The sequence below is a fragment of the Penicillium odoratum genome, assembly GCF_028828045.1.
Source record: "Penicillium odoratum strain IBT 22623 chromosome Unknown utg000005l_segment0_segment0, whole genome shotgun sequence".
In the NCBI taxonomy this organism is placed as follows: Eukaryota; Fungi; Ascomycota; class Eurotiomycetes; order Eurotiales; family Aspergillaceae; genus Penicillium; species Penicillium odoratum.
In genome coordinates, this window is record NW_026643147.1 from 7,593,082 (window position 1) to 7,614,371 (window position 21,290).

At 46.7% G+C, this 21,290-nt stretch overlaps 8 protein-coding genes across 8 annotated transcripts; 6 read left to right on the forward strand and 2 right to left on the reverse strand.

The window, feature by feature from the left end:
- Nucleotides 1-297: 297 nt before the first annotated feature.
- Nucleotides 298-1,991, reverse strand: N7520_008442 (cytochrome P450; the record flags this gene model as incomplete). The annotated part of the gene is given in 5 exon segments (XM_057142376.1): nt 298-546; nt 563-968; nt 1,039-1,397; nt 1,465-1,840; nt 1,972-1,991. 5 exon segments carry the CDS (start codon nt 1,989-1,991, stop codon nt 298-300), a joined length of 1,410 nt encoding a protein of 469 aa, XP_056996382.1.
- Nucleotides 1,992-3,343: 1,352 nt separating this feature from the next.
- Nucleotides 3,344-4,396, forward strand: N7520_008443 (zinc-binding alcohol dehydrogenase family protein; the record flags this gene model as incomplete). The annotated part of the gene is made up of 1 exon (XM_057142377.1): nt 3,344-4,396. The coding sequence occupies one exon, from the start codon at nt 3,344-3,346 to the stop codon at nt 4,394-4,396; it is 1,053 nt and encodes a 350-aa protein (XP_056996383.1).
- A 239-nt stretch (nt 4,397-4,635) lies between these two features.
- N7520_008444 (ALDH-like protein) lies at nt 4,636-6,288 on the reverse strand (the record flags this gene model as incomplete). Its single annotated transcript, XM_057142378.1, has 4 exons — nt 4,636-4,760; nt 4,823-5,293; nt 5,367-5,752; nt 5,834-6,288. 4 exons carry the CDS (start codon nt 6,286-6,288, stop codon nt 4,636-4,638), a joined length of 1,437 nt encoding a protein of 478 aa, XP_056996384.1.
- A 522-nt stretch (nt 6,289-6,810) lies between these two features.
- N7520_008445 (FAD-binding oxidoreductase) lies at nt 6,811-8,181 on the forward strand (the record flags this gene model as incomplete). The annotated part of the gene is made up of 1 exon (XM_057142379.1): nt 6,811-8,181. The coding sequence occupies one exon, from the start codon at nt 6,811-6,813 to the stop codon at nt 8,179-8,181; it is 1,371 nt and encodes a 456-aa protein (XP_056996385.1).
- A 765-nt stretch (nt 8,182-8,946) lies between these two features.
- N7520_008446 (uncharacterized protein) lies at nt 8,947-10,287 on the forward strand (the record flags this gene model as incomplete). The annotated part of the gene is made up of 2 exons (XM_057142380.1): nt 8,947-9,166; nt 9,245-10,287. 2 exons carry the CDS (start codon nt 8,947-8,949, stop codon nt 10,285-10,287), a joined length of 1,263 nt encoding a protein of 420 aa, XP_056996386.1.
- Nucleotides 10,288-16,429: 6,142 nt separating this feature from the next.
- Nucleotides 16,430-17,814, forward strand: N7520_008447 (uncharacterized protein; the record flags this gene model as incomplete). Its single annotated transcript, XM_057142381.1, has 2 exons — nt 16,430-17,160; nt 17,211-17,814. The coding sequence occupies 2 exons, from the start codon at nt 16,430-16,432 to the stop codon at nt 17,812-17,814; spliced, it is 1,335 nt and encodes a 444-aa protein (XP_056996387.1).
- Nucleotides 17,815-18,060: 246 nt separating this feature from the next.
- Nucleotides 18,061-19,017, forward strand: N7520_008448 (uncharacterized protein; the record flags this gene model as incomplete). The annotated part of the gene is made up of 1 exon (XM_057142382.1): nt 18,061-19,017. The coding sequence occupies one exon, from the start codon at nt 18,061-18,063 to the stop codon at nt 19,015-19,017; it is 957 nt and encodes a 318-aa protein (XP_056996388.1).
- Nucleotides 19,018-20,640: 1,623 nt separating this feature from the next.
- Nucleotides 20,641-21,107, forward strand: N7520_008449 (uncharacterized protein; the record flags this gene model as incomplete). The annotated part of the gene is made up of 2 exons (XM_057142383.1): nt 20,641-20,994; nt 21,033-21,107. The coding sequence occupies 2 exons, from the start codon at nt 20,641-20,643 to the stop codon at nt 21,105-21,107; spliced, it is 429 nt and encodes a 142-aa protein (XP_056996389.1).
- Between the last annotated feature and the right edge of the window lie 183 nt (nt 21,108-21,290).

The window sequence follows — 21,290 nt, forward strand, 5'->3', positions numbered from 1 at the left end:
GATGAGATTCGTCACGTATGGTCTTTTCGACATATTGACGGTAACATAAAATACTATTGAAGTTCATTTGGTAGGTGTTGATAGGCTGTAGGATAAAGAGACTAGACGGCTAAGATATAGAGTATTAACAGGTCATTTAGTGGAGGATGTGTCATCAATTTTGAGACAGTCTTGCATATTTCCGCTGAAAGAATCGCATTCTTCGCGCTTTATGTGCTTTCAGATCAAGATTTATTCATGCTCATTAAGGATGAAATGCTAGATTTGCAAGCTTCTTCAAGTAAACCAAGGATGCCATTAGATGTCGCGCATTTTCAAAGTGACATGAAGCCCTGTCTGGTTGTAAAACAACCTAGTCACATGTTCTAATGGCTTCTTTGGATCAACCAGGTCCATTTCATATCGATAGAATATCTGAGGCAGAACTTTGTTTAACTCAAAAAGGGCTAGGTGCCTGCCGATACAGGTATGAGATCCGCCTCCAAACTGTGTCCAATCATGATCAGATTTGTGTTGGGTCGCCGAAAGGTTCTGGCAGGGTTCGGTCTGATGGCTATCATACCTGGAACATGCATCTTTCCATCTTCTTTAGCCGATCAAAATCAGCTTCGAGCCATCTTTCAGGGTTGAATGAGCTAGTATTAGGCCCAAAGACCGATTCGTCGCGGTGTATTACCCATGCACTGACCGCAACCCTGGTGCCGCCAGGCAAATTTATACCGTCTACTGTGGCACCAGCATCTGGGACTGTACGAGTCATGTTAAAAGGAAGCGCAGGTTGCAAGCGCATTGTTTCTTTGAGACACGCCTGGAAATATGGAAGTGTGATTGCTTGATCGTACTGTACCATAGGTGAGAGCGATGCATCAAGCAGCTCTGCAACGAGTTTCTCGTGAACCATGGGGTGTGCGAGTACGTTCCAGCAAAAGCTATGCATAGTCGATGCGGTAGTATCTGAGCCAGCGGCACTATAGAATTGTTAGCTGCTTTTCCAAGTCTACAAAAAAAAACTATCGATCACTTAAAGAGCTGCCATACATGGCCCCCATGGAGATTGCCATTACATCCTGCATTCCAAAATCTTCTGGATTTCTGGAAAGTGCATCCAGAAGAGACTTCAACAGGCAGACGGATGTTTTTGATTTCTCGCTGTCTCCCTCTTGAAATTCCTTTAGGACTGATTTTGCGGTTTCTGGCGCGAGACTCAATTTACTCTTCGGCAGAAATGGGATGTGATTCCAGATTGGGTTCGACCGCGTGAGCCGCTCAATTTTCGGTATTTGGCCGAGAATGGAGCTCTCGTACTGCGCTTGACTGACACCCTCAAGAAATTGATCGATGTCTCTCCCATTCTTGATGAATCCAAATGGTTTGTCAAAGGCGAACTGTGCAAGCACCTAGAATATGGCTTTAGCAAACATGTGGATGAAAAGAATGGTACTTTAAAGGGTTGAAAATGCTCACATCTATGACCAAAAAGTGCAGCCAACTACCGAGATCAAAGCTCGCCGTTTGATTTTTGGCAGCAGTGGAATCCATTACAGAGATCAAATCCATTGTGAGCCTTTCGATCTGCTCGGTCTGCTGCTTTACCGATGCGAGGCTGTAGGGCGGAACCGCAAATCTTTTCTTTTTGGCATGTACTTTTTCTCGGATCTCGGTGAATATATCCTTGATGTTGTCAGGGAGAAACACAGTATAGAAATCTGTCTTCTGGAATCCCCGTCCTGTCCGGAAAATATCCAGCGCGGCGTCAGGGGATGCGAAAGAGAGTTCATTGGGGCCCACTCGCACCACGGGGCCTGTGATTGCCGTGAGCTTATGAGTGTCATACGGCGCACTGAATCAAATACCATATTTACGATGCACTTTGAGGTAATACTCCTCGGCATGCCCACTCCAAGCGATATATACTGTGATGTGATTCTTACTTAGCATTCAAAGAATGTAGAAAAGCTCATGCTGCCGTACCTAGCCAGAGCCTTGTGCATGAAGCGAGGAAAGGGCCTGGGAATTTGCGGATTGGCCTGGCGTAACGATTATACAGCATGCGAAAGAGGAGTCCAGTGGTCGCAAGCGAAAGCATAATAAGACTGGTAGATTGCCATCCTAGGGCAGTATTCAAGATGATCGGTCGTAGCAACATTTTGCTGCGATACGACTTAGCTATGGCGAAACAGCGCAAATTTTGATGTGTCCTGTATAAACTTGTAGTATGACCACAATGGACACGAATCTGCGCCCTCACACCGATTATTTGTAGAATGTGCTGTGCATGAAGTCACCAGACGCTCTTCCTGCACTCTACGTCCCACCTGTGTCATCTTCGCAAAGTTAGGCCTTGGCCCCTCCTCCGCACTTTCCTTGGTATATTCTCCACATTCCCCGCATTAACTTTCTTCTTATTTCTGTATTGAGATCTGCATAATTCTAAGGTGCCTGTCAATAATGCGCCCTTGCCCCATGTTTTCGAGCCAGATTTACCTGCAATCGCCCTGTATTGTTGCGCTTGTAACTATCTGCAGATCTATTTGGAGTAGTTATTACAACTGACACCGAGTTCTTTCATCAATTGCCCACTATTTTCATATTTTACATAAAATTATGGATTGCCCCTGGACTCGAGCATTGTGACCGCCGAATATCAGCATCAGCGTACCCATACAGAGCAAACAGAGGGAACGCTCACACCAGCCTGTTTTTAATACTAATCCATTCGGCCTTCATCGTGGCGCTATTTAATACTCTATCAATAACCCATATCTATAATGCTACGTTGAATAAATATGCGTAAGAAAGAACGTGAATGATATTGGTGGGGATAATTGAATAAAAGAGGTGGGGACGAATTGTATAGAAGCCTCAAGGTCATCCACAAATATAAGCGATCCTCTTCCACGGCGAACCGATCACTATAAAAAGGAATTGAGGTCATGAGTATCACCGCAGTGTTCCGTGTGAACAGTACCGTACCGCAAGCAGAAAACCTGGTATTACATAACATGACGGCGAGGAAAACATCGGTTCTAGCATTCCTGAATACTTGAACCGAATTCCGTGACGTAGAATGCTGTACGTAATCACTGGAGACTCTGCGGCAGTCCCGGCGGGGCCGAAGTGAATTCCGATGATACCCCATTCTTTGACCAGCGGAAGAACAGAGTCGGCCTCTTTTGAACGCGAGACCGGACTGCTGCTTACGAATCTCCGTTTGGGCATGAGGTACTGTACTTCTTGGTTCTTCTGTAACTTGGTAATTTATTTGTTTAAACCCCTGTCCCGGAACGCTCGCTTCTTCATCACATCTAAAATACCCTACTTCTTTCAAGCATTTGCCATCACGATGCAAGCGGCCACCCGTGCGATTTTCACCGACCACAACGGCGAGCCATACATTGGCACAGTCGACGAAAGCTACGAGCCTCTTCCAACTGAGGTTCTTGTCAAGGTCGAATTCTCCGGAATTAACCCTGCTGACCTCGGCCACGCGAGGGTAGGATTCAACAATACCGTCGCGGGGTACGACTTCTCGGGGATCGTCATCAAAGCAGGCACCGCCAAAGAGGGGCAGTTCCAACCCGGTGACCGCGTTCTTGGATTTGCTGCGCCTGCCTTGGATAAGCCAAACCAGTATGGTGTGCACCAGGAACTCCATTGCGCCAGACATTTTGTCTACCACGTTCCCCCTTCGATGCCCATGGAAGATGCCGCTTGCCTCATGGTTGTGACCCATACCGCTGCTGATGCTCTCTTCAATCAACTCCAGCTTTCTTTTGAAGATGAGTCTCAGCCTCTATTGGTTTGGGGTGGCTCAAGTGCTGTTGGGAGTGCTATCATCCAACTCGCCAAAAAGGCAGGATGTTACCCAATCCTCACCACTGCATCCCCTAAGAATCATGCGAAACTCTTAGAAATTGGTGCAACGGAATGTTTTGATTATAATGATCCCAAGGTTGTGCAAAAAATTCTATCTGCTCTCACAAGATACACTACCAAGCCGTTGAAGCGAGTGGTGGATTCGGTTGTCTCACGCGGACAGCCTTCATCGACCAGTCTTTGCGAGGCTTGTGTCAATGATTCAACCGATGCTTTATTCACTTCTCCAATTCCTGCTGCGAGTGATGCGAAGAATCATTGGAGCCGTACCTTTGCCTGCAGGAATGTTGACGTCGACTTCAAACTTCCGAACGGAATCGTGCTCAAGCACACTCCTAATCAGCCTATGCAAGACAAAATCGACCAAGCTACCAGCTGGGCTATTTCAAACTATGGACAGGGTTACCGTATGCCAAATGTTGTGGTGGTGAAAGGCGGGGAAGAGGGAATACGTGCCATGCTTGATGTTTCCGCAGGAAAGGTCAGCATGCAGAAGTTTGTGATTGAGCATCCTATCTGAAAACCTTCAGATCACTAGGCTGATGAAAATCCGAATTTTTCTTTTTTTTTTGGGACCTCTGACCATCCTTCCACAAATTTAAGGTTCCGTGCTGGTTTAATGTAGAAAGCGAGATTTTACCCTTACTCTTCGGAATGTATCTTCTCTGATTTACTTCATCCACATCATCTCCATCATTAGCGGCGGACATTGGCGTCATCCAATATTTCATTCCTCTGTGGTTAATACGAGTGTTTTTATTAGACAAACTTCTGCCCTTCAACACTCCAAGTCATCAGTTTTGTTTCACTAAATTCCTGCAGTCCCCAAAGGGCATTGTTTCGACCCCACCCGCTTCCTTTAACCCCGCCAATTGGGAATGTCGCTGTAAGCAGTAGATTAGTACGCCGTAGATAACCGACATGAAAAAGCGATATTTCATCTTACGTTCATCATGGGGTGTCATATTGTTGATATGAACTTGACCAAAATCGAGCTCTTGAGTCATTCGCCAAGCTCGATCGAAATTCTGGGTATGAATAGCAGCATTCAGTCCGTAGGAGCTATCATTAGCGATCTCGATGGCATGATCATCGTCTCGGGCAACGAAAACAGATGCGGAAGGCCCAAAAGCTTCTTCATAATAGATATCCATGTCTTTTGTCACTCCTTGAAGAAGTGTCGGGCGAAGCTTTGATGACGACAGCTTCTCAGGACCACCGCAAAGGAAAGACGCTCCTTTCTTCTCCGCATCAAGAAGCTTTTGCAGAGAAGCCTCCACAATCCTGGGACTAACTCCATCGGTAACGGGGAATGATTCAGTTTCGGCGATGAGTAGTTTGAAGAACTCGGGTGCCACCTTCTCAGCGACTACAATCCTCTCTGTCGAAAAGCAAAGCTGACCATGATGAAGAAAAGCTACGGTATAGATGAATCAGTGCCTGCATCAGAGCTCTCAAGACCTATGTCAATTGACAAAAGATTTACATACCTCCCATTATACAGCGTTTCGCAGCAGCCGGCAAATCAGCATCTTCGAGCACAATAGCGGGCCCTTTTCCCCCCAGTTCCATGAATATGGGCTTCAAATACTTCGAGCAGAGCTGTCCGATAGCACGACCGACCGAGGCACTTCCCACGAACTCGACCTTTCGGATAGCCTTGTGGGCAATCACTGCCTCGGTAACTTCACTGGCCATTTCTCGATTTGCTTGAATGACATTGATGATGCCTTTAGGGAGCCCGGCATCTTCAAATATCTGAACGAGAAGGTGGTGCAGCTGAGAACAATTCTCCGATACTTTGAAAACAACTGTACAGCCGGCGGCGACAGCAGTGGCAATATTTCTCGCGCCAAGGATAATAGGAGAATTCCATCTATATACTTGGTTATTTGTCTTTTCCTTTCTATGAAGAAAGGAAATCATTGAAACTTGTTAACAAGGCAGGAAAACTTACGGTGCAATAACCAGGACAGGACCAATGGGCACGGTAAACGCGAGAGATAGAACCGATGAGGAACTTGTTTGGGGAATAGATCCTTTCAACGAGGTAATGCACGCGGCAGTTTCCTCAATCAAGCCAACGGCAAGTTCAATATTCTTGCGGCACCATAACTCCGGTGCACTGGTCTCCTCCTGTTGAACAGCGACAAGTTGGTCCGCATTTGCACGCAAAGCCTTCGCGTAATTTTGCAGAAGCTCGCGACGCTCTACTGCTGGAACTTTCTTCCAAGTCTTGAAGGCTTCTTGAGCAGCATCGGCCGCGAGTGCTGCCGTACTCGCATTAGCGGACTCGCATAAAGAGACATCTTTCTGTTGTGCGTTGGAGTACACTGGAAATTGGATGGATGGGGTCGATGCCATCTCCTTGCCGCCAATACGCAGCGGGATTACTGGGAGTTTATCCTGCATATTGAGATGTTTCTTGAATGGAACGGTCGTTGGTTTGAAAAGTTAAAATTTGAACAACTTATGATTGCAGGTGGACTGAAAAGGCCGTCGGCGTGTTTAACATATGAATTAGCAATGGATGGACTAAAGACACCTCATACCTCCCTGCTCCAACCGAGTGTCACTCAACATAGCAGACCTATTAGGTAACGTGGGGCACGTGGGGAAGAGTCAACCCGGAGGACCTCGGGTAGTGGTGAATCTCCTCATTTGGCATAGCAGCAACATACGATCACTCCCGGTCCCCGCGGTGCCAGAGGCGAGCTCCTGCTTCAGGGTGATCCGGAGGGGAACTCTACCAAAGCAGTAAATTTAACTTCCAATAGAGTGCAGAATATTAAGGCAAGGGAACACGCTAGTTGCATTGTCCCTCTTTGTTAGCGAAGATGGCTTCTGAGAATTCCAACTGATGATCTTTCGAAAACTTGCGCAACAAACGTCTTTTGATTTGCACTATCTACAATCCTCTAAACATATCTCGCCATGACATCGTGGAAATTTCAAGCGATACACCGTAACGATGCGGACTACGAAAAGGCGAGGCGTGCGTCCGTGTGGAATGGACGTGTGCCTGACCGATATCCGGCGGTGATCGTCTACCCAGAAACCGAGAAAGATGTTCAAGCAATCGTTTTGTACGCGAAAGAAAAGGGTATGTCGATCGGAACTAAGTCTGGTGGTCATTCCTGGACGGCCTCTTTTCTGCGCGACGGTGGTATTATGGTCGATATGATCCGCATGAACAAGTTTAGTTTCGATGTGAAGTCCCTGACGGCGGAAGCCCAACCGGCTGCTTATGGCTCTGACCTCAACGCCGCTTTGGGGGAGCATGATCTCATGTTCCCTGGAGGCCACTGTCCGACTGTGGGGCTGGGGGGTTTCCTTCTCCAAGGCGGTTTTGGATGGAACTCTCGAAAATGGGGACTTGCATGTGAGAACGTATTGGCAGTCGACGTGGTGGACGCCGACGGTAATTTGATACATGCTAGTGCCACGGAAAACCCAGACTTCTACTGGGCTGCTCGAGGCGCTGGGTGTGGATATTTCGGTCTTGTGACCCGTTTCTACTTGAAGTTGTACCCTCTGCCAAAGGGTATTATGACTGCGCGTTATGTCTTCGAACGGGATGACTTCGATGAAGTGACACTTGCGGTGGAACAGATTTCAGACAAAATTTCCGCGGATCTAGAGATTGGAATCTTCATAGCTCATGACCAAGATGGTTTCAATGGGCGATGCACGGTTGCTCTAACACTTGACGCGCTCTCTGACACCGAAGAAGAAGCTCATCAAGCCCTTGAGCTAGTGCATCAACTTCCCGTCGTACAGAATAAGTCAATTAAATCTTATCCTTACATCTCCTGTACGCTCAAGGAAATGCTTCAGCGATTTGACGATATTCTCGACAACAAAGGACGCCGCTATGAGACCAACAACATGTGGACAGATGCCCCGGTGAAAAACTTGTTGGGGTCTATGAACGAAATCATCGATCATCTTCCACCAGCTCCATCTCATTTGTATCTTCTTTGGTGGCTCCCTGTCCGTGATCGACCTGATATGGCTTTTTCAATGGAGGCCCAATTATACGTGGCCCTCTACGCGATTTCGACCGATCCTAAATCCGATGCGCCCAACTCCAAATATGTTGTGAACTCTTTAACCAACATGGAACCTTTCCGCAAGGGCATCCAACTGGCAGATGAGAACTTGCCGGCTCATCCGGGAAAGTTCATGCGGACACAGAACTATGCACGACTGGAAAAGCTGCGACAGAAATATGATCCGGAGGGTCGCTTCTATAGCTATATGCGTATCCCAGCGGAATTTATGACAACACTTGCCTCACTTTGAGCCTCCGGCTTCTATCAGGGTGCGCAGTATCATGGATTTTTTGCTTCAATATACCTTTTGAATTCTCGACTTCCTATTGCAGCTGATCGTTCTCATTCGACTCAAATGTCACTATCGGAATCGACGAGTGTTGGTCTGTCACGTCCGACTGGGAATCATAACTGGACTTCTTATCGCTGTGGGGATAAAAAGAAGGGACGGTGGATCGTGGGAGTTGGGACCTCATGTGAAGTCAGAGATGGAATCAAACCATGTCTCTTCTCAATTAATGTCCACAGAATAATAGACATGGTGTCGAGCTGAAGAGTGGTGAAATATCATTGCGGCCCCTAGTGGTAGATTTTCACCGTACCGCCTCAACTTCTCTCAGTATTTGATTAGTATTGTTTGTTAGCCTCAGAGATCTCGGATGTGCGGCGGCGTAACGCATTACGTAAACTTTTCTCATGAGAGCCTAACTAAGTTGTCACATCTACATAATCGATGTTCGATTCAATTTCAAATCCCTAGTACTAGTCAGGACGACATTTTTGCCGACCTAACATACTACCCTCACATATCGCAGAACCGGGAATAACCGTGCCACATAAAGTCTAAAATCAGTGCTTCGCGGGGAACAGAACATCCAAAGTGGGGAAACTAGGTTGCGTGGGACCGCACCGCAACTCATCGTTCCTAGCCTCGCGCCTCTGTCTATAATATTTGCGCTGGATCCAAAATCATAATTCATGAGTACAGTGAAAATTCGCGAGGCTAAACACTAAAATGGATAAAGGCAATTTGGCTCTTGTCTCGCATGGCCCACTCAGTTCTGGGCAATGGAAATTGGAATCCGTCACCCCCCGCGCCATCAAAGATGACGAACTTTTGATTCGGATGGTTGCTACGGGCATTTGCCGTGCAGATATTCACTTCGGAGATTTTCCCGTCCAGGAGGCCGCCACAAATCCTGCGGCATTCTATCCTCGTGTGATGGGTCACGAAGGTTAGATGCATTCAGTTTGCTGTACCGTTCTTACTGTTCTGAAAAGTTTACTAACACTCTGGTATCTCCTCGCATTAGGTGCGGGATACGTGGAACGGGTTGGAAGCTCGGTGAAAGGTTTCAAACCCAATGACCCAGTTCTTCTCTCGGTGCTGTCCTGTGGGAAGTGCTACAACTGCGACGCAAAACACCCAGCGTATTGCATTAAATCATTTGAATGTAACTTCCTTGGCGATCAGAATGTCTATGCCGGCCATGGTAATTCAAGCTTTGACATCGCTGGTGCTTTCTTTGGGCAGTCTAGCTTTTCGGCCAGGGCCGTTGTGAAAGAGCGAAGCGTCGTCAACATGAATGGACTGGGGGTCACGCCTCATGATCTGCAAATCCTCGCACCTCTCGGATGTGGCGTTCAGACTGGGGCAGGAGCATTTACCAATATTGCTAAAGTGCAACCGGATCATGATGTTGCAGTGCTTGGTGTAGGGGGTGTGGGTATGAGTGCAATTATGGTAAGATCAACTTGGTGTTTCATGCCCATTTATGCGCTGGCTTCATATGCATTCAAAATTATTGATTCTAATTGGAATTCTTCTATCAAGGCAGCTGCAATGATTGGATGTGAAGTCATCATTGCCATTGATAATGTTCCATCTCGCTTAGAGGTAGCAAAATCCCTGGGCGCAACCCACACAATTGACACCTCGGACTCAAGTATTGATCTTGTATCCGAGGTCTTAAAAATCACTGATGGCCGAGGAGTACACACATCCCTTGATACAACCGGCATCCAGCGATTGGCGAGGCAGTCCTGGGAATTTGTGCGCTTTCATGGTAAAGTTCTACAGGTTGGGCTGGCGAAGCCAGACGACCGGTGGAATGTGTCCATGGCCGACCATATGAATACGGGGCGCCAGATTATTGGCTGCATCCAGGGCGACTCGATTCCACAGATTTTTTTGCGTGATATCGTGCGCTGGTACCTTAATGGAAAATTCCCAGTTGAGAAGTTGGTCCGCTCCTATCCAATCGGACAATGGCAACAAGCACTGGAGGATATGCAGAACGGAACTACTATAAAGCCTATTCTACTCTGGCCAGATCAAGTCTCGCCTAAAATATAGGTGTTGGAGTTTAGAAAACACTATCTCATATACGATATCCTCCATGTGCCAACAATAAATGATTCAATACGTCTAACAGTTGGCCCTGTGTAGAGTTCTTCACTCAACTATCTGGCTGGTCACTTGTCTTTTGAGCAGACTGCTCACGCTAATCGCATTTTTTGCGTTTTTTGGCTTGTCCCATTTCTCTACGTATAAGTTAGGCTTCCAGCGATTGAGCATGACAAATGATTTCGTAATTCATCAGGCACCGACCCATCTCACTCTACTAGGTCTCGCCAAAGTCCTGGATCAAGGTGAATATCTTCGATGCACTTATCTGCTCGTTCCCTGGATTAAGATGAAAACACGACGTTGGGACTTAAGTGATTCCTCAAAGTGCCGGCGACGATCTATATATGGTAGAACTTGAATCTTCGGTAGTTGAAGCTTTTAGATCGGAACTGGGATGGTGCCGAAATCTGGAGTAAATCCGGAGTATATACTAGGTCAGCAAACTTGGTAATCCTATGATCTAATCACTTTTCGTTCTGCTATGAGATTGAAGTAACCTGTACAGTAGTCGCGTGACTGAGGGTAATTCTCAATTAGGTTCTCACTTCGTCGTCACGTACTCACTCTTCTCATTGTGGGTCGTGCGGTGGAAGAGCGGCGATCAAGTATGTCTCCACAAGGCTGTACCGAATGATTGACTAGCCTAGCACTTGGTCGTGAAATCGGCGTTCCTAGTAATATATATTCTCCTGCAAACAGCATGTTTATATCCCTGCAACCTCATCAACAAGAATCCTCTATGCAACTTATACACCACCAAAAAAACCGTGCAAATTCTTCAAGTATAGGTAGGCTGTGCCGTAACCCGCAGAAACCCGCACCCGAACCCGCCCCATCCTCCCTATGGGTCGGGTTTTGGGTCGGTCTGTCTAACCCGCATGCGGGTTGCGGGTTCCGTTGGGAAACCCGCGCAGGTTTATGGGTTACCCATTGGGTAATACCCAATGGGTCGTCAAACAGGACAAACATAGAAATAGCTCTCTCTGCATAAATTATGTAGTAATTTTGAGTATTTTTGAGTATTCCTAGTACAGCCTAGTACAGCTTTGTAGTTTTCGCAATATAATCTTAATTCATGAAATCTTGATTTATGAATCACTCAAGTAGATAGAATATAAAGTGAATATATTAAATAAACAGTTAATCATATAGGAAATCACTATCTTCACGTCTAACACGCTTACGCACTCTCCCTGATGTGCGTTTTGAGTATCTACCCCTTCTATCATAGGTAAATCAGGCGAATCATGCTCACTGTGGTCTTCAGGTGACTTAGACCTTTGAGTCTCCTCTTGCCCTTGTGTATCCTCTTCCTCATCATCACTGATTGGATCAATATCAAATTGATCAGTTGAATCATCTCTTTCTTCATTTACTGCTTCAATCTCATCATGAGAGAAGAACTCCTTTAAGAACTTGAACTGCTCTTCTTGCATATCAAACCTTGAAGTGCAGAGGAACATCATTAATTCTTGGATAGTTGTGGCATTTAGTCTCCCTCTGCGGTAGTGGCAAATATCACGAGCAGTATTGAACAGTCGTTCAACACCAGCACCAGATGCTGGAACTGAAAGGACATCCCGAGCGAGATTTGCAAGTGCTGGAAATCGGTACTGATTCTCTCTCCAAAACGTAAGAGGGATAACTTCAATAATATCTAAAGAGATTAATAATATTTAAGTATAAGACAGATAAAACTTACCACTATCAAGATATTGCGTAACTTCATCACGTGGTATTGCCTGTTGCCTTTTCCCTTTAAGCATCATATCTAGACGTGATCCTACCCTAGTAGATGACTGGGAGGGAATAGAATCATTTTGACTAGTAAGACGGCTTTGGTAGGGGATAAAGTAATCCTTAAAGCTTTGTCGATATCTTTGGCGCCATTCATCAGACCAGTCGTCAGTCATGAAAAACTGGAGCTTATTCTCTGGCGCTAAGATAGTGCCAATTGCATAAAGGTCACCTCGGATATTATCTGTTTCAGAGTAATAGACTCGAAGCTTCTGTAGGCCAGCCTGAAGCGCTTCAAGCATCTTCTTTTTCCAAGTAGCCTTCTTTCTTTGGAGTTGGGAAATCGATAGCTCGAGATGTTCAAACAGTTTGTTATAAATCTTGAAGATATGATGGGCTGTAACGTCTTTTGTCTTCGAAAGTTCATTAGTGAACTCAAAGAATGGCTGTGTGATCCAAAGGAGATATTCAATCTGCCGCCACTCCTCATCATCCAACATCAAGTCTGTCCGATCGTATTCCTCACAAAAAGGGTTGAAGATAGATTGGAGGCGCTTTGCACGGCGAAGCATGAGGAATGTAGAGTTCCAACGTGTTTTGACATCTTGAATAGGCGTAAGTTTGACAGATTCAGGTTGAAATTTATAGAATGCTTCCCGGCGTTGAGGACTAGCGTTAATATAGATAGCAAGACTGCGAATCTGGAGAATTTTGTAAGTAATAGTAATATTTCATAGATTTGATATCACTTACCTTATTTAACGTTCTCACAATTTCTCGTCTATGGTGCTTTGCATTCATGCGAGCTGACTGGGACCGCTGCTCAGTCCACCGTGCTTCGGTTGTCTCATTCATAGGGTCCGCCTTCATAGAACCAAGAAGCTCATTTAGACTGAGTTGAATAACATGCGCGATACAGGGGACCCGAATCAGGGTAATATCATCTGACATAGATTGCTGAAGGGTGTCGACTAAGGTCTTATTGTTTGATGCATTATCAGTGACAACTGCAAGAACTCGATCCTCAATTTTATGTCGCTGAAGGATCTCCAGGAGTACTACACTCAGATTTGCACCAGAGTGTGTTCCATAAAGTGGTTCGAATCCAAGAAGGATCTCACGATACTGCCAGTCCTCATCAATAAAATAGCCACTGATAGCCATGAACGCCTGTGAGAATGGAGATGTCCAGCAATCAAGCGCAATTGATATCTTAGACCCAGCAGGTAGCCTTCGGAGTAAATCTTCTTGTCTCTCTTTCACTGTAGTGTGTAGCCGGTTTCTAATACGTTTTTGTGACGGGATCTCAGGGCATGTTGGGGCAGTTTGGGCCATTCTGATAAGGCTATGAAATTCAGGGTGCTCGACTAGTCGGAATGGAAGCCGTGCGACCGTAAGGAAAGTAAGAAGCTTCTGTTCCCATGCATCTTGTGTAAACTTGTGATTGGTTAATGATTTCTGCTCTATAGCGTTGAAAGTTAAGCGTTGAGCGTGAATATTAATTAAAGATATGTTTTTGTGCACAAAAACACGTCTCTTAATGATCGAAGAGAAAGTTGGAAAAATAGAAGAATAGATGAATATTTATACTTACAGCTGTTTGTATAAACTGGGTAATACCAGATGCTTGCGTCTTATTCTTAGTATAATTGCGACAATTAATACCCTTTAAATGCTTGTTCATTGTCGAAGTTCCATGGCGCATACTCGTTCCAGCGCATGGAGATTGAGGGTGCTCAAGGATTTGCCCGCAACGTCTGCACATTACCTTTGGTGCACCATCAGCGGCATTTGCTACCTGATCGAACTGGGTCCAAACTTCAGAAAAGTGGTTTGAGTCCCATCGTACCCTACTTTGTTTCCCAAAGTCGGTCTGAAGCCACCATTCTACCCAATCACTATGTGTCATGCTTTCATAGAGAATGTAGCCCTTTCGACGATCTGGGCCAACGCGTTTTAGAGAGGAAGGGATCGTGAGAGGGGCGGATGGTCGAATAAACTCTTGATCAAAGGAATTGGTTGTCTGCTGGCTGACTGAGAGTTCGGGTGTATATAAAAGATGTGAGTCCTCTGGTGGAAAATAAGGAAGATTATCTATATCACCATCGTAGATAGATGATGAGAAGCCATCAGCATCAGAGTATTGGAGTTGAGACATATAGAAAGTAAAGAGGGGTAGTAGATGGTTTAGAAGAATATGAGAGCAGTAGGCACTTACGTGGAATTTTCAATGCTGTAAAAAAGGGAATTTAATAATAAAGAGGGGGGTTGACCATGCTGTATAGTGAAAAACTGAGTATGTTGATCTATCACAACTTGACTTATAAAGCATGGTTCCTATTGGATAGAATTTATGGGTTATCAGGTAACCCGCAAGAAACCCGCAAGAAACCCGCAAGTAACCCGCAATAACCCGCAGAAACCCATAAGAAACCCGCAGAAACCCACAAGAAACCCATAAGAAACCCATAAAAACCCATAAAAACCCATTGAATTTATGGGTTACTGAAGGCCTTAGGGGTTAATGATTTCTATAGAAATCGTTGATCTCCTGATTTTTCAGGCTATGAAAGTATTACTAATTGCTGTAGAAATGGCTGATAAAGTCTGCCACTGAACGACAGAGTCTAAGATAGAGAGAGTATATAAAAGTACTGCTGATTTCTATAGAAATCAGTCATAGATTTGATATTAAAAAAGTTGAAATTAAGCTGATTTAGGTAGGGGAGAGAAGGTCCACAAATCTCCTAGAAGATACACTTGAAGAGCTCTACATGAAATATATATATTTCCACCCCAAATAACCATTTCCTACTCAAACTCTTTTAAATAACCACAACCTACCTTAAATACATTAAATCCTAAAGGCAATCTTATTACCAGACTTAAAGTTTTGATATACAACCTAAATCCTTTTAAATTCATGATACTAATGATTGAATAACGAGAAATTCAAAAGCGTGACAGAAACATGTGTAAATAACAGTAATTAATTTCATGAATAATCAAATTTATCCATCCTATTTAGGTATAGCGTTAGAAATTTATGCAAAGATGGGCTAGCGTGGGTAACCCGCACCCGAACCCGCAACCCGCATGGGGCGGGTTGCGGGTTGACCTGACCAACCCATGGGTTTTGCGGGTTCGGGTTGCGGGTTGACTTTACCTACCCATTTGCGGGTTATGGCACAGACTAGCTGTTCGGACCAATGGTTTTTCATGGACTTTAAATCGCGGCAAATATATACTGTACAACGTGAACATAATAAACCATCTTCAAATATGGTTAATCCGGGAATCGGGCTATCAACCTGGGTGGGCCAATGGCTGATATCGGGCTGGTCCTCAATATGGTCCCACTGCTGGACACATTGCTCGATATACCGTGCGGTTGTACGGGGTACCCGATGATTGGTGCCGGTTAAATGGGTGGTAATATTATCCCGTCGTACGGCATGCTCACACTGGTGGCAAATCACCACGTTGAACTCAGAATTGGTGAAAAAAAACTCGCTGGCCTGGGGACTGTGGGGGGTGGTTTCGGACATACTGGAAATGGAAATATCACACTTGGGGCGATTATGCAAATCCGTATGCGCAACTTCAACACCGTACGGGCAAAATTCGTTAATTGGCCTTGAAGAACGAACTGAATATAAAGCTGAATCAAATCAATCGACCCCCTGAATTTTCAGCTTTCTAACCCATGTGATCCCCTATACCCTATTGGGTATCTAGTGGCGGTGGTCGTACGGTGATGTATCACCCTAGCCCGCGGTCGGCACCTCTATTGGGTTTTTGTGCACAAAACCCTAACTCTCTTATATCTTAGAATCTGTTGGGTTTTTGTGCACAAAAACCAATCTCTTTCGCATCTTAATATTCTAATGGGTTTTTGTGCACAAAACCCCATCTCTCAAAATCCATATCCCTGAATTTTCAGCTTTCTAACCCATATAATCCTTGTACGGTGATGTATCGCCCTAACCCGCGGTCGGCACCCCATCAAAAAAACTCCCTGATTTCCAACCCCTGTTTTAACCATGTCCACTGCTTCGAATGATCTGAATTTCGGTTTGACCATGAAATAGAGGCTGGCGAAAAACATATCAAAATCTGAGCCCCGTCCGAGTCCAGAATGTAAATCCATCCTTATCTTGAAATAATATTCCATCGTACCCCGACCCACTTTTTTTCCCCCATACTAAAGAAGTCCACCCTAATTCCATCGTAGTAGAATGGAATTACCCCCATGGGTTAGACTACAATTACCCCCATGGGTTAGCACCACTCCGCAACATGCTTCAAATATAAACCCAGGGGTGCCGGTAAAAATGTCTGCCGGTTCGGTATGCCCCGCGACTTGATTTCCAAGGCCAAGGTAGATGACCTGGGCATGATCCACCTACCTCGGAATCATGCCTGGGTTACGCCGTGGAACCCTGCCATTGCAAGCTGTATCCGTTCAAATCACGATATATCGTGGATCCCAACGGTCTCCAAATGCTTGTCGCTGCTCTACTATATCACCAACTACGCCACGAAGGACGACGTCTCTCCGCTGCAGCTAGTATTAAAAGCGGCTCTGCTCAAGAAATCCATTGACTGCGCAAAAACTACAGAGTCGCCAACAGCAACAGACTTGCGCCTGCGTGAAAAGGGCATGGACAGCTTTGCACTCCGTTGCTTCAACGCCCTTTCGCATGACCGTGAGGTCAGTGGCGTCCAAGTCGCCAGCACTTTACTCCAGCTCCCCTCTTATTACACGGGTAATTATAATTTCACGCGAATCAATCTGTGGTGGTTAAAGAGGCATGTGCGCGCCGTCATTCAACCTAACGAAACCGATGCTTCCTCGGATCCGATGGCAGAAGAACCATGCACGTTCGATAATGACACGGCTCCTGCTAGCATATTTGATAACTATAAATGGCGCGGTCCACACTTGACTTCCTTGTCACTTTTTGAATACGGCATGCTCGTGCGCACGAAGAGCCTAGGGGACTCCTTCGCGACCGATTTTGACTTCGATACCGTTCACCCAAGATATGGCACACACCTACAGCGCGTTGCTCGCACGCCGTCTCAGGTAGCAACCGTCACCTTCGTGGGACAGCTGACTGAGTTCCAAGAACGGCCGAAGATACGGTTCCCGGCGGGAACCCAACAACAACTGCAATTGCAAATGACGTCGCCGAGATCTTGCTCGGTCTGTTTGTTCCCTGGCAGCAATTAGCAGCACACTTCGAACACCATGCTGCTGCGGCCGCTGTAAAACGAGATGTCTGCGCTCAAGTCTGGGCGACCGCAGAGCCGATGCTCATGCCGCATAATCGAAATTTTGCGAGAAACGTTGAGCTGTTACGGAAGTCCAAGGAGGACTGTCGGGCTGATGCCGAGTTACGGAAGAGGTCGGGTTGTGCCTCCCGCCATTTCGGTCGCGATATTGATGACCTGGAACTAACAGAACTGGACACGGACAATGGGGAACCCTTCCAAGGTGTAGACGAGACCTTTAATGCAGACACTTTAATTGCTGCGTTCCACACGATCTGCAGATCATGGAGCCGTGAAACCCTCGCCACAGCAGGACACATCTCTGTACTACGGCATGGATTCGCATCCACTCAGAACTTGCGCTTACAAAACCTTCAACCTCTCAACATCTGCAATGCTGACGCATGGAAAGCCCCAGGCCTCAGATTTCTCCCGCCATCCACCCTCCAGGATTGGTAATCGCACCTGAAAACCCCCTCCATTTCCGTCTATCGAGAACCACCCGCTCTTGATGCAATTGAGGACGGCTTTGAGCTGGATGATTTTAACTTGTATGTTGGAGATAGCATCCTGCACCCCGTACTGGCGGACTCGGATACAATCCCCACCCTGTTGGACCGCCGTTCCCATGTCGGCAACAGGCCTACTGGTGCCTCCCTTACCACCCTTGTCGCCGAACATATTCCTCTCAACACAAAGCAGTGAATGGTTGCGGAAAGAATCTTATCAGAAGCGCTGGCGTGGGCGGACCATCCGTACGATCCGTCGAAGCGGCAGCAGTCCCGGCTATACGTTGGCGGCGAGGGCGGCGTTGGCAAGAGCCAGATCATCAAAGCCATCATGGCCGGCATGGACTTGATTTGCCGTAAGCAAGAAGTTATCCTAATGGCCCCAACGGGTGACGCTGCTGATAATATCGGCGGGAACACGTGCCACACGTCACTTGGTATCTCCATAGATCGGTCGCGACGTACAGCAATGGGTGCCCGTGTCCGAAAACTATGGGCTCGAAAGACCATTATGATCGTGGACGAGATAAGTATGGTGGATCTCGGAATGCTCAGCGTAATAGATAGTCATTGTAAAATCGCTCGATCTCTGGAACGGGGTTCCACCGACTTCTTTGGCGGTCTGCCAGTAGTGATCCTGATGGGCGACTTCTTTCAGTTTCCGCCTGTCCGTGGCCCACCGTTGTGGAAACCACCAAGAAATGGGAAAGACGAGGAGCAGAATGGCAAGCTGATCTGGCTTCAATTCAACCAGGTAATCCTCCTGGATGAACAAATGAGGCAGGCAGAAGACCCACCCTTCCGACACCTTCTCAGCCGTGCACGAACTGCCACCTTGTCCGTAGATGATCTGAATTTGCTCAATTCTAAAGCAATCACGTCACTCGTTGCTCCTGACTTGGGGGATACAACGATAGTAGTCAAACTAAATACACTTCGACAGCAGGTAAACCGCATTCGCATGGAGCATTTTGCAAGGTCTCGAGGACAGAAGATCTTCGCCTTCGTCGGGCTCCATACACGCACCAAGTCAACTGGGCCGACGAATTTGCGACTGCACGCCGATGACCTGCTGGGCCTTCCAGAACAAGGCACCAAGATTCCATTTCAGGCCTGCTCCTGTACTCACCGGCCATGCCTGTGGCACTACTAACCAACGTTTGCACTCACCTGGGACTGGTCAACGGAGCGACAGGCGCCGCCGTAGGAGTCGTCATCGACCCGACTGGCAAGTCCTTCTCAACTTACTAGTCCTGGCTGCGGGTGACAACACTATACTAATAGCCAGCAACACAGCTGAGTTCTATGAGATTGATGATCTTTACATCTTGTGCACGAGACCCCCGGCGTGTGTTCTATTCAGACCGCATAAGCCGAAGGCTGCCACATTCACACATCTCGAACCCACTGTCATGCCTGTGTTTCCTTTAGAGAGATCCATCACGGTAAAAGGTTACTCAGTTCCACGGAAACAGGTGCCACTCTGCCCCCCTTTCTGTTTGACCGACTACAAAGTGCAGGGCTCGACACTCACAACTGCAATTCTCGATCTGAAAGTCAACCCTAAAGAGCGACGCCACGATCATCATAAGAAATTCTGCTCCACGTATGTGCAGCTGTCACGGCTGCGATCGCTGAGAGGGCTTCACCTCCTACGAAAAATTGAAATGGGAGATTTGGGCTTTCAGCCCGATCCTCAATTGTCAGACGAGATGCGCCGACTGCAGGACCTTGAAAAGGACACTATGGAGAATTGGAGTGCAAACATGACGAATGTGACAGTCTGATCTGGTCACCAATTTTCTCGTTCCGGTCTTCGTTTCAGGGCCGCAGCGTGCGACAGCGCGCGTCATCCAGTTCCACCAAGGGATGGATGTCCGCCGGAATGGGTTTGGCGTACTTGAAGAGACAGTCGGGTCGCTGAAGGTCGCCCGACACACGACATCCCAAACTTGTCTTGCTTAGAGATAGGAGGTCATGAGACGCTTCCATGTTGCGTAGTTGTCGCTTCCTGTCAGAGGCTCGATGGCCGTGATGGCACGGTCGGGCGAGTCGTGGACTAGAGCAGACATGATGGAAGTGTAAGCGGGGTAGATCGAGAGGAAAGATGATCAAGATAATTCTCAGATGAGTAGAAACGGCACCCGAGAGTTGCCAGCGGGCTCATAACCTGTTGTATTTCGGAGGTATTAATTATCTTTTTAATTAGAGGGAAACATTAGGCCATATATATACAACGAGAAGATCAAGTTGATTTCCAATCAACTTGGTTCTTTGTATAGATATCTCGGGATTAATTCCGATGGTTCGGCTTGGTTCCTGATCTGCACCAGCCTCATATCACAACAAAGCCGAACCTTCTTCCTTTCCTACCATACAACGCAGCCTCAATCGTCAATGTCATCACCAACAAGCTCCGTTCTCTACTCCCAGTCGGAGAAAATTCAGATCCCAAATTTGTCCCCTTCTTGCAACCGGCCGCTATCCAGCTTTGTGCGAAGAAAGTCGCCTCACAGACCGGAGACTTGCGAAAGGCATTCGAACTGACCAAGCGTGCCATTGACGCCATCGAACAAGAACCCTGTCAAAGCTGAAGAAACAAGCCGCCGATGCTCAAGACGCCTCCATTCTCACAGAGAACAAGAACCTATCGTCATCTTTGAAGCCTAGTCCTGCGCCTCGTCCTCCGGTTATCACGAATTACAACCCTGTCACAGCACCTCGCGCCAGCATTGCCCACGTCGCCCGCATCACCACATCCGCATTTGGCCAAGGCATGATCCAAAAACTAAAAAGTCTCAATCTACAACAGAAGGCAGCTATCTGCTCGCTGATCGCGCTAGAGCGTAAACCCCGAGAATGCGATATTCCCAGCACGCCGTCGAAATCTCGATCTGGTGCTCCGACTGTGAAACAAGCATTCGATACTTATTGCACACTTTGTCGAAACGAAAATATCCTTCACCCTCTCACTTCTACTGAGTTCAAGGATGTTCTCGGGAACCTAGAGACTATGGGTCTTGTCGGTGACTATCAGGGTCGTGGACGTGGTGGGACACTGGGTGGTGGCGCTCGGATGTTTGTCAGACACCCTCTAAATCTGGGAGTGTCATGTCGACTCCGCATAAGGGTATGGATGAACAGGGTCTTCTTTGCTTTGTTTCTCAGTCTGAGATTGAGGGTCAGATTGCGGGACCTGGTGAGGGTATTCTGAGACGGCTTCTTCGAGGTGAGGGTCTTTGATTGAGCTTGCTTTCTGCTTTCTGGTATTTCTTGCTACTTGGCATATCTGCTATGATATAATTGACTTTTTTTTCCTGTTGTTCGTTTCCTTTGTGTTTTACTTTGTTCTTTCTGTTCTTTCTTTTGTTTTTGCTTTTTTTAATGCTTGGCGCTCTGGTGTTTTTTAAACTGGCATATGGCATC